The sequence below is a fragment of the Aotus nancymaae genome, unplaced genomic scaffold, assembly GCF_030222135.1.
Source record: "Aotus nancymaae isolate 86718 unplaced genomic scaffold, 86718_ANA_hifiasm-v0.15.2.pri h1tg000089l, whole genome shotgun sequence".
Taxonomy (NCBI): Eukaryota; Metazoa; Chordata; class Mammalia; order Primates; family Aotidae; genus Aotus; species Aotus nancymaae.
This window is the reverse complement of record NW_026988504.1, coordinates 17,454,256-17,471,965: the sequence shown is the minus strand read 5'-3', so window position 1 is coordinate 17,471,965 and position 17,710 is coordinate 17,454,256. Positions and strand designations below refer to the sequence as shown.

General features: G+C 39.5%; 1 protein-coding gene across 3 annotated transcripts in view; it reads right to left on the bottom strand.

Annotated features, from left to right (window-relative positions):
- The window catches only part of BPTF (bromodomain PHD finger transcription factor), a 155,451-nt gene that overhangs the window by 44,607 nt on the left and 93,134 nt on the right, over positions 1-17,710 (bottom strand). For all 3 annotated transcript variants that reach the window (XM_012453870.3, XM_012453869.3, XM_064369659.1), the window contains 7 exons: positions 17,219-17,347; positions 14,815-14,965; positions 13,102-13,144; positions 8,711-8,957; positions 7,826-7,977; positions 5,769-5,877; positions 167-384 (listed from right to left, as the gene is read on the bottom strand). In XM_012453870.3, the coding sequence (XP_012309293.2) occupies positions 167-384; positions 5,769-5,877; positions 7,826-7,977; positions 8,711-8,957; positions 13,102-13,144; positions 14,815-14,965; positions 17,219-17,347 (1,049 nt within the window). The remainder of the gene's footprint in view (positions 1-166; positions 385-5,768; positions 5,878-7,825; positions 7,978-8,710; positions 8,958-13,101; positions 13,145-14,814; positions 14,966-17,218; positions 17,348-17,710) is intronic.

The following is a 17,710-nucleotide window of genomic DNA, read 5'->3' as shown; positions in this document are numbered from 1 at the left end:
GGGTTTATTACATCCTGTCTAAGAAGTACTTCTGTGTGACTCCAGGAAGTAGTCATTTCTTCAAATCAGCACATTTAAAAGCTTATCAAATAAGTACGTGTTTTTAAACTTACGGCAAGAATAAATAAGACCACCTCTACAGTTAAAATAAAGCGATGTCACTTACGTGGCCCTGTGTTAACTGAGTGAGCTGAGCCATGGTTAGCTTCACTTGTCCTTGTTGGGGGCGAGGGGACTGTGAGGTTGAAGACTGTATATTTGAAGTGGATGTTCCTGGAGTTAAGCTTTTCTGCCCAGGTGTTGAGGAAACCGTGTTAGGGGCAGAGATTGCAGTGGAGACAGGCTGCCCCCTGATGATTTGAGTCATTACTTGCTGAGGAGCACCTATATAAAACAGCAAAACATTACAAATGTTTATACATCCTTGGCATTATTTTCATTGGAAATAATTCCGTTTTCAAAAAAACACTGAAATGTTGAGAGTCCAAGGATACATTCAGATGTATGTCCACACCCAAAGATCCCGCCTGGTTGGCAGTGAGTCTGTTTTCACTGCCAACCGTTATCCAGTCTCTGTTGTCTGTAGGAGAATTAAAAAAACCAATTAAAATTCTTCCTATAAATCTAAAACCAAAAAGATAATAGGGAAGACAAAAAAGAATATGTAAAACATGTCATTTATAAGGCTGCCTTTTCTTAGGAATCTAACATTAAAAATAAGATGCTATAATGATAAAAAAAGAAAAAATAAAAAAATAAATAAATAAAAATATGCTAATACAATAAAAACTTAATTCATAGGAATTTTAAACAAAATATAAAGAATCTGGAATATTCTGGGTCAACTGCATTTATAATAAGTTTCTCTTACAGCTATTTGACAGACAGCTTGGGAGAACCATGGAGGCAAGGACCACTATATCCTCAATACTAAGGCAGAGTGCTCAAATAATGCTTACATAGTAATTGCTCAATAAATGTCAACTGAATGAATGAAGTTTAACTGGAATGGCTCTATAGTCTTCCAAAAAGCCCTTTTTAGTTTAACTTGCTGAAACTAGAATAGGCAAGTGGAATTTTCCCCCATGTAGAACAGTTGCTAAGAGTAATTTTCTGGTAGCTAATTTGACATTTACAGTCTCATTACTAACTAGTGAGTAACATCAAATTTCTCAAGCTTTTAATATTTAGTTCCTGCCTTTTTCCCATCTGTGAATACATGTATATTTCTTTGTGGTTTTCTTATGGCTGAATATTTCTTATTACTGCACATGTATAAAATGAAACCTATTTTGACAGTCAGAATACTTCCCCCACACCTTTTTGTTGTTGTTGTTAACACCATGGTAAAATCCCTGGTTATATATTTTTGTGTGCTTCTGATTATTTCTTTTTCTTTTTCTTTTTAAACAGAGTTTCACTCTCATTGCCCAGGGTGGAGTGCAATGGCATGATCTTGACTCATCACAACCTCCGCCTCCCGTGTTCAAGCGATTCTCCTGCCTTAGCCTCCCGAGATAAATCTGGTTTGAATCCCAGATTAATAGCTTGAGAAATTACTCAACATTCTGAGTTTCAATTTTCTAATCTGTAAAATGGGGATAGTATTAGTATCTACTTTATATGAAGATTAAATGAATGCTTATGTATAAAACACATATACCCTGCCACAGAGTCAATGATGAATATATGACAGTTGCTATTTTAGAGTATTACTACTAAGAATTAATTAGTTTAAGGTCGACTTTCGTTAAAGTACATTAAATGAATGCTGCACAACTAGGTGGCAGGGTTGGGTAGTTCATCATACAAACCCTATCCTCACAGGGTAGTCAAGACTCCAGGGAAGAAATGTAAGCAAAACCCTGGAGATAGAGTGGTTTGCAAACTACAGATTCACTTATGTATGTCAGACAAACATATAATTACAGCTACATAGGGCGTTATGCAACAAAGGCTCTGTGTTTCCATAGTAATACCAGCATTTACAGTTTATCTGGCAATTTACCAAAACTGTCAGTTTCCTAAGGATATAGAAAACATTCATCACCTATAAATTTCGGTTTCTCCTTTATATTAGTTCTCTCTTTCCTTGTAGCTACCTGCCTCAGTGACAGCTACAAGTTTTAAACATAATAAATCTTAAATCTTATCAATAGTTCGTGCAGCATTAACTGATATAATCCATTTTCCTTTCTTTTCTCAGGTAAATGCTACTTAGGCAAGCCGACTGCCTTAAAAAAAAAAAAAACTATGCTATATTTCATTAGAATTGGTGCTCAATTTGTAAAACAAGAAAGATTTTATATATCTTTCCCCTTATGCCCTCGAACAATGTTTTATAATAAAAAAATTATTTTCTACCCATTTCCAAGAACTTTACCTGTAAAACCATGAAGTCTGCAATTCTTTGCTGCAGGTAACATTATGGTAACTTTTCAAATTTCTTCTGTTGATATGTCATTGAGACATTCAATTTATAAACACAATATTTAACTATGTTTTGCTATTCAAATAGATTTATGTCCTAAGTACGGATAGTGAGACTTCTGAAAGTCTTACTACAAGGATACCTATACCCAATTCTTTTTTTTTTTTTGAGACAGAGTCTTGCTCTTGTTTTATATATGTTTCTTTTGAAACATGTTTTATTTATTTATTTATTTACTTATTTATTGATTGATTGATTGAGACGGAGTTTCGCTCTTCTTACCCAGGCTGGAGTGCAGTGGCACGATCTCGGCTCACCGCAACCTCCGTCTCCTGGGTTCAAGCAATTCTCCTGCCTCAGCCTCCTGAGTAGCTGGGATTACAGGCACGCGCCACCATGCCCAGCTAATTTTTTGTATTTTTAGTAGAGACGGGGTTTCACCATGTTGACCAGGATGGTCTCGATCTCTTGACCTCGTGATCCACCTGCCTTGGCCTCCCAAAGTGCTGGGATTACAGGCGTGAGCCACCGCGCCCAGCCGAAACATGTTTTATATATGTAGTGCAGTGGTGTGATCTCGGCTCACTGCAACCTCCGCCTCCAGGGTTCAAGCAGTTCTCCCTCCCTCAACCTCCCAAGTAGCTGGGATTATAGGCACCTGCCACCATGCCCAGCTAATTTTTGTATTTTTAGTAGAGACAGGGTTTTATCATGTTGGTCAGGCTGGTCTTGAACTCTTGACCTCAGGTGATCTCCAATTCTCTTTTGAGTTAAAAAAGCTCAGTTTATTTTTATTTTACTTTTTCATTCCTAATTCTCTTAACAAGTATATTCCTCCCTTTTCCCTAGATTAGACTTGCAAAATAATGGTCTAATTTTTTTTGTCTTTTCTGTCTGTTTTGTAATTATTATTACTTGTGCTTTCATTTCCTCCCTCATTTTCTTTCCTTTTTTCTTTTTTTGAGACAGGCCTTACTCTGTCACCCAGGCTGGAGGTACAGCGGCAAAATTTGAGACAAGTCTCTCTGTCACCCAGGCTGGAGGTGCAGTGTCAAGATTGTGGCTCACTGCAGACTTGACCTCTTGGGCCCATGTGATTCTCCTGCCTCAGCCTCCCAAGTGGCTGAAACCACAGGCATGTGCGACCACGCTTGGCTAACTTAAAAACTTTTTTTGTAGAAATGGAGGTCTCACTACATTGCCCACGCTGGTCTAGAACTCCTAGGTTCAGGAGATCTGACTGCCTTGGTTTCACAATGTGCTGGGATTATAGGTGTGAGCCACTGTACCTGGCCCTGTTTTCTTTTGAAACTTGTTTTATTTATGTTTCTAACTTCTGATTAAGAATAGGGGTATTTTTGGTCTGCTTTATTAACTCATTTATTTCAACTGCCTAGAGTATGTGTTCAAATATATACTGAATAAACTGAATCATCTCTAAGTTTAACTGCAGAGTCATGGCTTAAGGCTGCTATTTGAGAATTGCTTTGTAATTACATATTTGATATTTCTTTAAAAGTTACTTAGAACATACTTATATACTTCTAAGCAAGTTAAGGTTATTAGTATAATGTCTTTTTTTTTTTCAGAGACAGACTTTCACTCTTGTCACCCAGGCTGGAGTGCAATGGGCCAATCTGGGCTCACTACTGCCCCCGCCTCCTGAGGTTGCAGTGATTCTCCTGCCTCAGCCTCCTGAGTAGCTGGGATTACAAGCGTCTGCCACCATGCCCAGTTAATTTTTGTATTTTTAGTAGAGATGGGGTTTCACCATGTTGGCTAGTCTGGTCTTGAACTCCTGACCTCAGGTGATGCGCCCATATTGGCCCTGCAAAGTGCTGGGATTACAGGCATGAGCCACAACACCTGGCCAGGTCTTTTTTTTTTTTTTTCCCTAATACATCTTGTTATAGCATAATATTGTATCTAATATTAATTTCTAGCTTTACTGTAAGAATGTGGCCTATACACATTTTATTTTTTGGAATTTATCAAGGTTTTATCTATGACCCAAGGACTACTTTTCCACCAAAAAGCCTATAAATATTTTTTTCTTTTATCTTTTATTTGAGATGGAGTTTCACTCTTGCTGCCCATGCTGGAGTGCAATGACACAGTCTTGGCTCACTACAACCTCTGACTCCCAGGTTCAAGCAATTCTTCTGCCTCAGCCTCCCAAGTAGCTGGGATTAAAGGCACCTGCCACCATGCCTGGCTAATTTTCCTATTTTTAGTAGAGGCGGGGTTTCACCACCATGATGTTAGCTAGGCTGGTCTCGAACTCTGGACCTCAGGTGATCCACTCATATTGGCCTCCCAAAGTGCTGGGATTATTGGTGTGAGCCACTGCACCCAGCTTAAGCCTGTAATTTTTTTTTTTTTGAGATGGAGTCTCACTCTGTCACCCAGGATGGAGTGCAGTGGTGTGATCTCAGCTCACTGCAACCTCCGCTTCCTGGGTTCACGTACATTCTCCTGCCTCAGTCTCCCAAGTAGGTGAGATTACAGCGTGCACCACCACACCCAGCTGATTTTTTTGGTATTTTTAGTAGAGACAGTTTCACTATGTTGGCCAGGCTGGTCTCGAACTCCTGACCTCAGGTGATTCACCCATCTTGGCCTCCCAAAGTGCTGGGATTACAGGGCGTGAGCCACCACGCCCGGCCAAGCCTATAAATATTTTAAATAAGTATGTATTTGTGAAGGTACAAAAACCTCTGCCTCCTGGGTTCAAGCAATTCTTCCACCTCAGCCTCCCAAGTAGCTGGGATTACAGGTGGATGAGCCACTATGCCCAGCTAATTTTTAAATATTTTTAGTAGAGATGGCATTTTGCCATGTTTGCCAGGCTGGTCTTGAACTCCTGTTCCGCCTTGTGATATGCCCACCTTGGCCTCCCAAAGTGCTGGGATTACAGTGTAGAGCCACCTCGCCTGTCCAGTCTTCAACTTTAAAAATGGTAGTTTTAATCTAGTCACATTAAGAGTAATAAATGAATGTCTGGCATGGCATTTGTAATTTTGTTTTATATGTTTCTTTGCTGTCTCCTTGCTTTTCTGTCATTTGCTATACAGACTGTTTACTTCAACTATATATTTTATTTATTAGTGGTTTCTATAACATTTTTAATAACCTTACTTCAACCTATTTTTCTTTTATTGGCAATGTCAAAAGGAAATAATATCAATGAATACATCTCACAATAGATTTGAAATTTACTATGCTTTAAAGTACTAATTCAAATGGTATTTTCTAGTATGTAGTGCCAAATACAGGGAATTACATATTTCCTAGACACTGTTTAGATGTAAAATAATAATGTTGGATGGATAAATACCTGGCTGTACCATCACAGGTGTTCGAATAATTGCCTTTCCTAGTGTTGACTGTTGGAGTGGTGTTCTAATCACGGTCATACCAGGGCGGATCTGTGGCCCTGTGATTACCTATAAATGACATAAAAGACAATGAATTAAAACGTTTTAAAAAGACTAAAGTATAATGGACTTAGAAAACAAGATTTTTAAACAATCTATATTAATAAAATATCTACAGAAATGACAGAAGCTCTTGAACATTACATTTTAAATTATATTAAACATCAGAATAAAGATGGAATTTTGAGGAAAGAAAACTTAATTCAAATGCTATTATACAAAATTCCCTGCCACTGATACCAAGAACAGCCTATGGACTAAGGAAAAAACAAGTGTCAGTGAGGCTCTGCTCTGTAACTAGTGCTCACAGGAAAACGTGGAGTCCCACTTTCTGTAAGTTCCAGATCATACCTGTAACCCACAGAATATAACAGGAAGATCAGAAATCAAATGTTCTTTCATAGTTTAAAAAAACTTATTTATTTTAAATTAGCTGGGCACGGTGGCGCGTGCCTGTAATCCCAGCTACTCAGGAGGCTGAGGCAGGAGAATTGCCTGAACCCAGGAGGCGGAGGTTGCGGGGAGCCGAGATCGCGCCATTGCACTCCAGCCTGGGTAACAAGAGCGAGACTCCGTCTCAAAAAAAAAAAAAAAAAAAAAAAAAAAAAAAAAAAACTTATTTATTTTAAAGAATTTTTTTCTTTTTTTTTTTTCCGAGTCTGGTTTTTTTTGAGTCAGAGTTTCATTCTTGTTGCCCAGGCTGGAGTGCAAAGGCACGATCGTGCCTCACCGCAACCTACGCCTCCCGGGCTTAAGTGATTCTGCCTCAGCCTCCCCAGTAGGTGGGATTACAGGCATGAGCCACCATGCCAGGTTAATTTTGTATTTTTAGTAGAGACAGAGTTTCTCCATGTTGGTCAGGCTGGTCTTGAACCCCCGACCTCAGATGATCTGCCCGCCTTGGCCTCCCAAAATGCTGGGATTACAGGCATGAGCCACCCCGCCTGGTCTAGATTACTTTCTTATTTTTATTTTGAGACAAGGTCTGTCTCTATTGTCTAGGTACAATGTGGTGGCATAATCTCAGCTCACTGCAATCTTTGCCTCCCAGGCTCAAGCCATCCTCCTACTTTACTTTAACCTCTTGAGTAGTTGGGAGTGCAGGTGAGCACCACCATTTCTAGCTAATTTCTGTATTTTTTTGCAGAGATGGGGTTTTGCCATGTTGCCCAGGCTAGTCTCGAACTCCTCAGCTCAAGTGATCTACCCGCTTTGGCCTCCCAAAGTGCTGGGATTACAGATGTGAGTCACTGAGCCTGGCCCAAAACTTTTTTTTTTTTTTTTTTTTGAGACAGAGTCTCGGTCTGTTGCCCAGGCTGGAGTACGATGGCGCAATTTTGGCTCACCAGCACCTCCGACTCCCAGGTTCAAGCGATTCTCTCGCCTCAGCCTTGGGAGGCTGAGGTGGCGGTGAGGCATGATTGCACCCTTGTACCTCAGCTTGGGCAACAAGAATTGTACCCGCCACCACACCTGTATAATTTTTTGCATTTTTAGTTGTGACAGGGTTTCACAGTGTTGGCCAGGATGATCTCACTCTCCTGCCTTCATGATATGCCCACCTCAGCCTCCCAAAGTGTTGGGATTATAGGAATGAGCCACCACACCCAGCCCTGGCCCAACATTTTAAATTCTATTTCTTAGCTAGCCTGCAATACTTCCTTGGGTAGTCTAGTGCTGTCCATTGTTTTACACCAAGAAATTTTTTATATAAAATCATAGAAAGTAATTATTCTTCATAAACCATACTAATGTGTCATTAAATATTAAGAATTAATACTTCATGAATAATTTTCACTTATCAGAAATATAACAGATTTTTTTCCAAATCAGTACTCTGTCACAGATTCAGTAACAGGCAAAGGAAACTGAGTTGGATTAATCTTGGAAGAAGCCATCCTAAAAACAATGTAATGTGCTCAATACATCAAATCAAAATAAGTGTAAGAATTCTTACTTGTGAATTGCTTGTGGTTCCTCCAGAGCCTGAGGTATTGGGCCTAATCGTGACTGTTGCAGTTCTGGGCTGGAATGAAGTAAAGGTTTGCTGACTGGTACCTGTACTTGATGGAATGATACCCAGGACTTTCTGCTGTACTTGAACAACGCCTTAAAAAAAGATGAAGCCATAATTAAAGACTGTCACTTTAATGGAAAGCATTACATGTTGGTCGGTTGCTGAGGAGAAACTACGTGTGGCAGGGTTTTAGAGTGGGCTACATAAAATGTGAGATCCGAGGACTGAAATCAGTGAAAAGGAGATGAAAAATAATGGCAACAGTATGATCTGGCAAATGTGAATTAAAACTCTTCACATTTCCCTTACCTCCTTGTGTTGCTGGCACATTTACAGCGACAATCTTGCTGTTTGCAGGAAGTGGCAGTTTGGTAATTACTTTTCCTGCCATAGTGACTGGACTGCCTGTAATTTGGAACGTCTGACCTGTGCTGGCAATGGTTGTAGCAGATGTGGCAGCTGTGCTGGTGGCTAATGGGGTATAAGACATTTAATAAACTTTAGATTTAAAATAACCAGCAACGTAGTGACTTCCAGGAAAGGGCACCAATGCATGAAATGTGGCTCATTTTGTATCTTTAATAAACACATTCTGCTCCACTCAAAGTGAACTATGTAAATGTTGAAAGTGAAATAATGTAAGAGATGAGTTTGCTAATGTAATATCATGAACATTATCTGTAACAAACCGTTACAGCTTGTTTGCTCAATCAGCTGCAAAAGAAAAACAATCTTCTAAAAAAAAAAGTTTCATTTCAATAGCTAAAGGGTTCAAAATTCTTTTTCCTGATGAAAGCAAACTTTTACTTAATCATAATTATATACCTGAATTGGACTGGCCTTGCTTAACCCACGTAGCAAATGTTTGATGAAAGTTCTTGTTTTGTTGGAATGTTACTGTAGCTGGAGATCCAACTTTAGTAGTTAGTACCATTTTGGTTCCAGTTGTAACTGAGCCACTTATGGGGGCCACCATAACTTTCTGTGCTGGAGAGATGGTACTGGTTGTACTGTTTGTTGGGGAAGTAGTGGAAGTTGCAATCACTGTTGGCTTCTGCTGCTCCAGTCGTTTCTAAAAAAGTAAGGGAGAGGAAACATGAATTGAAATAGTTCTAAATAAAAACAACATCATTCTATAAGAAGTCTGTCCACAATTTCTCTCACTTAAAGAAACTACACTACATTTTGGAAATATTTTACTGCCAAAAAGAATATATGCCCATATAAATTTACCTGAATTTATGGCTGGCCGCAGTGGCTCACGCCTATAATCCTAGCACTCTGGAGGCTGAGGTGGGAGGATCACCTGAGGTCAGGAGTTGGAGACCAGGCTGGCCAACACGGTGAAACCCCACCTCTACTAAAAATACAAAAATTAGCCGAGTATGGTAGCTCATGCCTGTAATCCTAACTACTTGGGAGGCTGAGGCAGAAGAATTGCTTGAACCTGGGTAGCAGAGGTTGCAGTGAGTCCAGATCATGCCACTGCACTCCAGTCTGGATGACAGAGAAATTCCATCTTAAAAAAAAAAAAAAAATTCACCTGACTTTAATTTCTTGATGAAGGCCATATATATATGTATTTTAATTCCTTCAAGATACCTATCTATGAAAACATTATTTTTATGTCTCTATACCACATATATTACATTAAAAGTACTAAGTTGTTCACGGCAGAAAATTTAAAATGATTAAGTTTTTCTGGCTTGAACAAATATTCAAGGTTTCAGACTGAAAACAACAGAGATACGGATAATCTTTTTTTTTTTTTTTTTGGAGACAGAGTTTCGATCTTGTTACCCAGGCTGGAGTGCAATGGCACGATCTCCGCTCACTGCAACCTCTGCCTCCTGGGTTAAGGCAATTCTCCTGCCTCAGCCACCTGAGTAGCTGGGATTATAGGCATGCAACACTATGCCCAGCTAATTTTTTGTATTTTTAGTAGAGACGGGGTTTCACCATGTTGACCAGGATGGTCTCGATCTCTTGACCTCGTGATCCACCTACCTCAGCCTCCCAAAGTGCTGGGATTACAGGCGTGAGCCACCGCGCCCGGCCGGTACGGATAATCTTACTGGAGACAGGAATACCATGCTGCTCAGTGTTGAGATTCAGAGCTGAGAAAAATGGAGCTGCAAAAGGTTTCTGTTTTACTGTAATGTAATCTTAACTTTTCCAACTATAAAAAGCAGGTCAATAGTTAATAACACTATTATTAAAGTTAGCAAACCTACAATCAAGAAAGCTGAAAATTATAAAATAATTTTCCTAGACTTCCTGTATGATTCATTCAAATATTTTTACAGAAAAATATACTATACAGAGTAGTATATGATCTTTTTTTTTTTTTTTTTTTTTAAAGAGATAGGGTTTCACCACGTTGGCCAGGATGGTCTTGATCTCTTGACCTTGTGATCCGCCCACCTCGGCCTCCCAAAGTGCTGTGATTACAGGCGTTAGCCACCACGCCCGGCATGATCTTTAAAACTACAAAGTTATTAAAGATATTCTGTATATCCTTTATCATAGATTGCTAAACTTTTCTAACAAGTTATCAACAGCAATGTGATAAGTAACAGTATAACCTTACACATGTAAAAACAACAGGTGAAATTCATTGCAAACCTGGTAGCAGATGCTTTACCTTCATTATCCTATAAGCTGAGGAAACGGAGGCTCAAAGAGGTTGTGTAACTGGCCCAAGGCCACAGAGCTAGTTAACAGAGATGCTGGGATGTCTGCTAAGATCAAATTCCAATGCTGCACTATCTCCTGTCTTTGCAAACTGCTCACCTATGACAGCACATCCAATTTTTCTAGGACTACTTTTGTAACTACCCTATATACCTGAATATAATATAAAGTACTTTACATAATTCCTCATTCCTCAGAAGAAAAAGAGGTTAGTTTTCAACACTTAGATGTATCACCTGATTAAATCAGTTAAAATTTAAAAAAAAACAAACAAAAAAAGAGGGAGGCAAAGGTGGGTGTGGTAGTACATCTGCAGCTCCAGCTACTTAGGAGGCTAAGGCAGGAGGTCACCTTAAGCCCGGGATTTCAAAGTTGCAAGGAGCTATGATGGCACCATTACACTCCAGCCTCAGCAACTGAGCAAGACTCTGTCTCAAAAAAAGAAAAAAAAAAGAGGCAAAGAAACAGAACAGATATTTAGTAGTTATTTACTGGAGGATAGGCCTTCAAAGTTGAAGTGTTAGCTATCTTTGTAAATAAGCATTTTATTTTATTTTTTGAGACAAGTGTTGCCTGGGCTGGAGTGCAATGGCACGATCTCGATTCACTGCAACCTCCACCTCCCGGTTAAAGCAATTCTTCTACCTCAGCCTCCTAAGTAGCTGGGATTACAGGCATGGGACACCACACCTGGCTAATTTTTATATTTTTAGTAGAGATGAGGTTTCACCATGTTGGCCAGGCTGGTCTCAAACTCCTGACCTCAGGTGATCCAACCTCCTCAGCCTCCCAAAGTGCTGGGATTACAGGCGTGAGCTACCATACCCAGCCCTAAGCATTTTAAATAAATTTTTAAAAGTAATATATTAGGGCCAAACGCAGTGGTGCTTGCCTGTAATCCCAGAACTTCTGGAGGCCTAGGTGGGCAGACTGCTTGAGCTCAGGAGTTCAAGACTAGCCTGGGGAATATGGCAAAACTCCCATCTCTACAAAAAATACAAAAATTAGCTGGGCATGGTGGTGCATGCCTGAAATCCCAATTATTGGGAAGCTGAGGTGGGTGAATTGCTTGAGCCCAGGAGATTGAGAATGCAGTGAGCCATGACTGTGCCACTGCACTCCAGCAGCCTGGGCAACAGAGTGAGACCCTGTCTTTAAAAAAAAAAAAAAGTACTACATTTGGTTACATTGCAGAAATGAGAAAACACACCCAATAAAATAAAAAACAAAACAACTAGACAGTTGTTATAGATATCTGGGTTTAGTGATCGATTTCCTGTGACAGCATCATACATAGCATTGAAAAGTGCTATCATCTCAAACTTTGATGTAAGTAAAGATAAAGACCTATAGTAAGCTGAAAGATAAATAAGAATATGAAAAAATATTTTATAAAATATGAGGGAAAAGTAGTTTGAAACAAATAATTTGGTTTATATGTGATTTTTAAATATTTATGTATAACTATGTTAATAATATCATATATAGATATATCTATTCATCTGTATCCTCAACGTTTATATATTGAAGTTGGTAAAAACTTTTATAGTATTTTCTCAATAGGAATAAGTGGTAATCATCTTTTATTCGAGTACTCAATGTTCAGGCACATATGGTACACTGTTATTTTTATTTTTTAAATGTTGTTTTATTCTTTTATTAGAGACAGGGTTTCCCTATGTTGCCCAGGCTGGTCTCGAACTCCTGGACTCAGGGAATCCTCCTGCCTTGGCCTTCCAAAGTGCTGGGACTACCGGCATGAGCCACTGTGCCTGGCCATGGCACATTATTCATAGTATGAAAACACTAAGAAACCATCAGTAGCTTTATAATAATCAAGTACAACAAACTCTTACAGAGTTTAGTATAATTTGCTTTTTCATAGACTACAGAAATTTTCCAGACTGGAAATTCACAAGAAAAAATTATTTCCAGAAATTACTCATGAAACTCTAAAATAATAGAAATCTTATTTCAGATGTCCTCCAAATATGTATACTTTTTACAAAACCACAGCTTGGTGTATCCAGAGAGCTGTTTTCAAATAATAACAATAAGTTATGCCTCATACCTAAAATCCCAGCACTTTGGGAGGTTGAGGCAGGTGATCGCTTGAGTCCAGAAGTTTGAGATCAGCCTGGGAACATGGCGAAACCCTATCTCTATAAAAAATACAAATACTAGCTGGGGATCATGGTGGGTGCCTATAGTACCAGCTACTAGGGAGGCTGAGGTGGGAGGATCACTTGAACCAGGGAGGTCAAGGCTTAGTGAGCTGTGATCTACTCCAGCCTGGGTGATAGTAAGACAGTGTCTCCAAAAAAGACACAATCAAAACAAAACCCAAATCCCACAAGAATATATCATTACTGCGCATTGGTGTACATGAATTTGGCTAAAAATATATGCATGTTGTCAAGTGGGACCAGCATCAACTCCTCCTCTTGATGGGAAGTCAAGTGCTGCTGTTTTAGAAGAGCCTCTATTTGGGCCTTGATGTCCTCTGTCTTCTGTTCACTAACCTTAGCCTGTTGCTCAACTGCTTGTGCCTTTTCTTTCTCCACTCTGCAGGAAAAAAAGAAGAAACTTATCAGAACCTACCCTATTAGGCATCTGGCATCTAATATACATGAAATCTGGTTGATTTTCATATCATACAAAGGTATTATATTATTACAACTTAAAAATAAAACATTTGGTCATGCAAGGTAGCTCATGCCTGTAATCCCAGCACTGTGGGAGGCCGAAGCAGGCAGATCACTTGAGGTCAACAGCTCAAGACCACCAGCCTGGACAACATGGTGAAACCCCATCTGTACTAAAAATACAAAAGTTAGCCAGGGCTGGGCGCGGTGGCTCACGCCTGTAATCCTAGTACTCTGGGAGGCTAAGGGAAGTGAACTGCTTGAGGTCTGGAGTTTCACCCTGGCCAACATGGTAAAACCTTGTCTCTATTGAAAATACAAAAAATTAGCTGGGTGTGGTGGTGGGCACCTGTAATTCCAGCTCTTGGGATGCTAAAGCAGGAGAACTGCTTGAACCTGGGAGGTGGAGTTTGCAGTGAGCTGAGACTGTGACACTGTACTTCAGCTTTTTTGACAGAGCAAGACTCTGTCTTAAAAACAAAAAAAAGGCCAGGCACAATGGCTCACACCTGTAATCCAGCACTCTGGGAGGCTGAGGTGGGCGGATCATGAGGTCAGGAGTTTGAGACCAGCCGGCCTAACATAGTGAAACCCCGTCTCTACCAAAAATACAAAAAAATTAGCCGGGCCTGGTGGCAGGCACCTGTAATTCCAACTACTTCAGAGGCTGAGACAAGGAGAACTGCTTGCACCTGGGAGGTGGAGGCTGCAGTGAGCCGAAACCATGCCACTGCACTCCAGGTGGGGCGATAGTGCGAAACTCTGTTTCAAAAAAAAAAAAAAAAAGTTAGCCAGGAGTGTTGGCACATGCCTGCAATCCCAGTTACTTGGGAGGCTGAGGCAGGAGAACTGCTTGAATCTGGGAGGCAGAGGTTGCAGTAAGCTGAGATCGTGCCACCGCACTTCAGCCTGGGGGACAGAGCAAAACTCTATCTCAAAAACAAAATTAAAAAAATAAATAAATAAAAATAAAACATTTATGGTAAGTAGAAATCAACAAATGGGTAAGATATTAACACTAAGAGAGAGGACCTTACTAAACTATTTACAGCTAGCATTTAAAATCAAAGGTGGAGTAAAGTCAAGCTAGGATTCACTCAATAAACAAAGTGAAAATTCTTTCACCTTGGGCGGGGTGGCTCATCCTGTAATCCCATCACTCTGGGAGGCAAGGTGGGTGGATTGCTTGAGCCCAGGAGTTTGAGACCAGCCTGGACAACATAGCAAGACCCTGTCTCTATACAAAAAATACAAACATTAGCTTGGCATGGTGGCATGCATGTGTAGTCCCAACTACTAGGGAGGTTGAAGTGGGAGGATCGCTTAAGCCTGGGAGGCAGAGGTTGCAGTGAGCCAAGATTGCACCACTGCACTCCAGTCTGGGTGACAGAGAAAGATCCTGTCTCAAAAGAAAAAAAAAAAAAAACTATATATATATATATATATATATCTTTTGAGACAGGATTATTTATATATATATATATATATATCATATATATATATACACGCACACACACACACAATAATTTCTTGATTCTGAAGTGATAAAATCTTCGAATAGCTGACCAGGTACATTAACCATTTCCTTACCTCTCAGCAAATGCCCTGATCTCCCACAATTCCAACTCTTCTTCTGCTACCCAGGTTTCAATAATAACAGGGCCAGTTTGCTTGGGTGTTTCTGGTCTCTTTGGCCGCAGTGCACTTGATCGAAGGCCTTTCCTCTGAGGTGTAGGTGTTTCTTTGGAAAGGAAATCAGAATATTTTAAGCAATACGCTTCTAAAATTAAAGTCCTTCTGGCATCTTCTATCATGAAAAGTAGTGGTTGGCAAACTTTTCTTCTTAAAGGGCCAGATGGTCTCTGCTGCAGCTACTTAGCTGTGCCTTTGTATCACAAAAGCAGCCAAAGACAATACGTAAGTGAGTAAAATATGGCTGTGTGCCAATCAAATTTTATTAGTAAAAGGAGGGTAGGCCAAGCCTCATGGGCTGCAGTTTGCTGACCCCTGAAATAAAAGGCTTATAAGCCTTCATCCAACTTGTTTCCTCCACCTGAAGCACTATTCCTAGCCCCTGCCCCTCATCAGACTAGTATCAATTCATCCTTCAGATCCCAACATGAATACAACTTCCTACAAAAGCCTGGTATGTCCTTCTCACACCTGGGCATTTCCTTATCACCGCACAGAGAAGGGGGATTTGAGACGTACCAATATAAAGTGGAGAGCTGAAACCTAAGAATAGATACAATCTCCTCATAACAAGATTTAAAAAATGAAAAGTAGGAATATATTCAATCACAAGGAAGCAGCAGAAGGAATTGGAAATGGTAGTAGGACCTGAATTGTATAAAGTGATACAAGCCAAAGAAAAGTGATTTTAGGGGACTGCAGTGGTTTGCATCAAAGGCTGTGGGGTTAAGGAGACTGAAGGCCTGTCAGGTAGGTACATTTCCCATCTGTGTCTCTGTCCATCAACAGAGCTCTTTCTGTTCCAAGACAACCTTGTGTTTTGTTTTGTTTTGTTTTATGAGACAGAATCTCGCTCTGTTGACCAGGCTGGAGTGCAGTGGTGTGATCTTGGCTCACTGCAACCTTCCTGTACTGGGCTTACTGATTCTTGTGCCTCAGCTTCCCGAGTAGCTGGGACTACAGTCATGTACCACCATGTCTGGGTAATTTTTGTATTTTTAGTAAAGATGGGGTTTCACCATGTTGGCCAGGATGGTCTCGAACTCCTGATCTCAAATGACCACCCGCCTCAGCCTCCCAAAGTGCTGTGATTACAGGCATGAGCCATCGTGCTTGGCCACTGTTTTAATTAAGCTAAAATTTATCATCTACTAGGAACAGGTGTTGTTTCATTGGTGCTCTTTTCAAAAAGTTTATTCTCATTTATTTTCCAAGAACTCCCAAGTTAATTTAATCGAGCTTCAAAAATTAAATGTATATATTTGGGGAGAACTAACTTTTATAAAAACACTATGTTTCTAAGGACATTTCATTCATTCATTCATTCATTCATTTGACACAGCTCACTGTTGCCCAGGCTGGAGTGCAGTGGTGTGAGCTCAGTTCACTGCAACCTCCACCTTCTAGGTGAAGCAATTCTCAGGTCTCAGTTTCCTGAGTAGCTGGGATTACAGGAGTGCACTGTTACCAATATTTTTGTAATTTTTGAAGAGATGTATAAAATGTATAATTTTTTATACATTTCTTACTAGATCTTTTCCCTAAATATTTTTATTGTTTACATAAAATAAAATGGAGTTTATATATTTTCAATTTGGATACTACACTGAACTTTTTGTGCTAACACTTTTAATTCACATGAATTTTCTAAGCAGACATTCATAATTACCTACAAAATAGTATTAATCTTGCTTCTTTTCCAATATTACTCTCTTATCTTATTGGAACACATGTAACAATGATATTATGATACTATAAAAGCTTTTCTTTGCTTCCTCGAGATTAGGGGCCAAATCTCATTTTTCTGTGTATTTGTCACCCAGTGCCTACTGTATTGGTGCAAGGTAAATATTTCTTGAGTAACTCTTTATGCCTCTTAGATTATTTCTACCTTGACTACTGAAGTATTTCACAATAGCTTTAATCCTTAAGAAACCTTTATTGACCACTTACATGTCAGACTCAGTACTAGTTGCCAGGACTTCCACAAACCAGACAGAGGAGATGGCTGCTCTCTAGGAGCTGCTGGTCTGGTATCAATCAATGCCTCCCACCTTAATTACAAGAGGTATTATTATAGCTCTCTGCTGTGCTTGGAACAAGGCTTACAGGCATCAGTGTGTGTCTAATAGAATCTTGATATGTTTACTACTTAAATATCATTTTCAAAATTTGGTAGTTGTAAAAAAAATGTCTTTTAAAAAAGTTGAATGGAGAGAAGAAAAAATAATCAAATTTCAATTAATAAAATACATGGCTAACAGGTTAATAATGAAAGAACAGAATTCTTTCCATTCCTTACCTTTTGGTGTTTCTGGAACTCCAATGGGACAAATGATTTTCCTAATACAATATTCAGATCGAATGCCATAAGGACCAACATCTCTCCTCTTAATTATTTCTGTTGTTGTAATTTCAGATTCAGATGTTTCTATGGTGATTTAATTCACACAGTATTAAAAACCAACTGAAATACTCAGAGAGTAAAAAGGTATATCTGGTACTTAATAATACCGCACTTCTTCCTCACTGCAAATTTCTAAACGAAACAAAATGCTGCTGGGTATAACTGAGCTCCTGGTGGCAAAACTCAATCAAAATAATAAAAAGCCTAGGACAGAAGCAGCAACCACAAGGCTCCATAAGGTTTAGTTTAAATTTTTAATTAAACAATAATGAATATCTTTTAAAAAACGTAGACTGGTTCACACATAAGTAACGCACTTTATAATCTGAACTTTCCCTCCCAGCCCCAGGGATTTTATAGCATGTGCCAAACTTTAGCAAAGCTGTA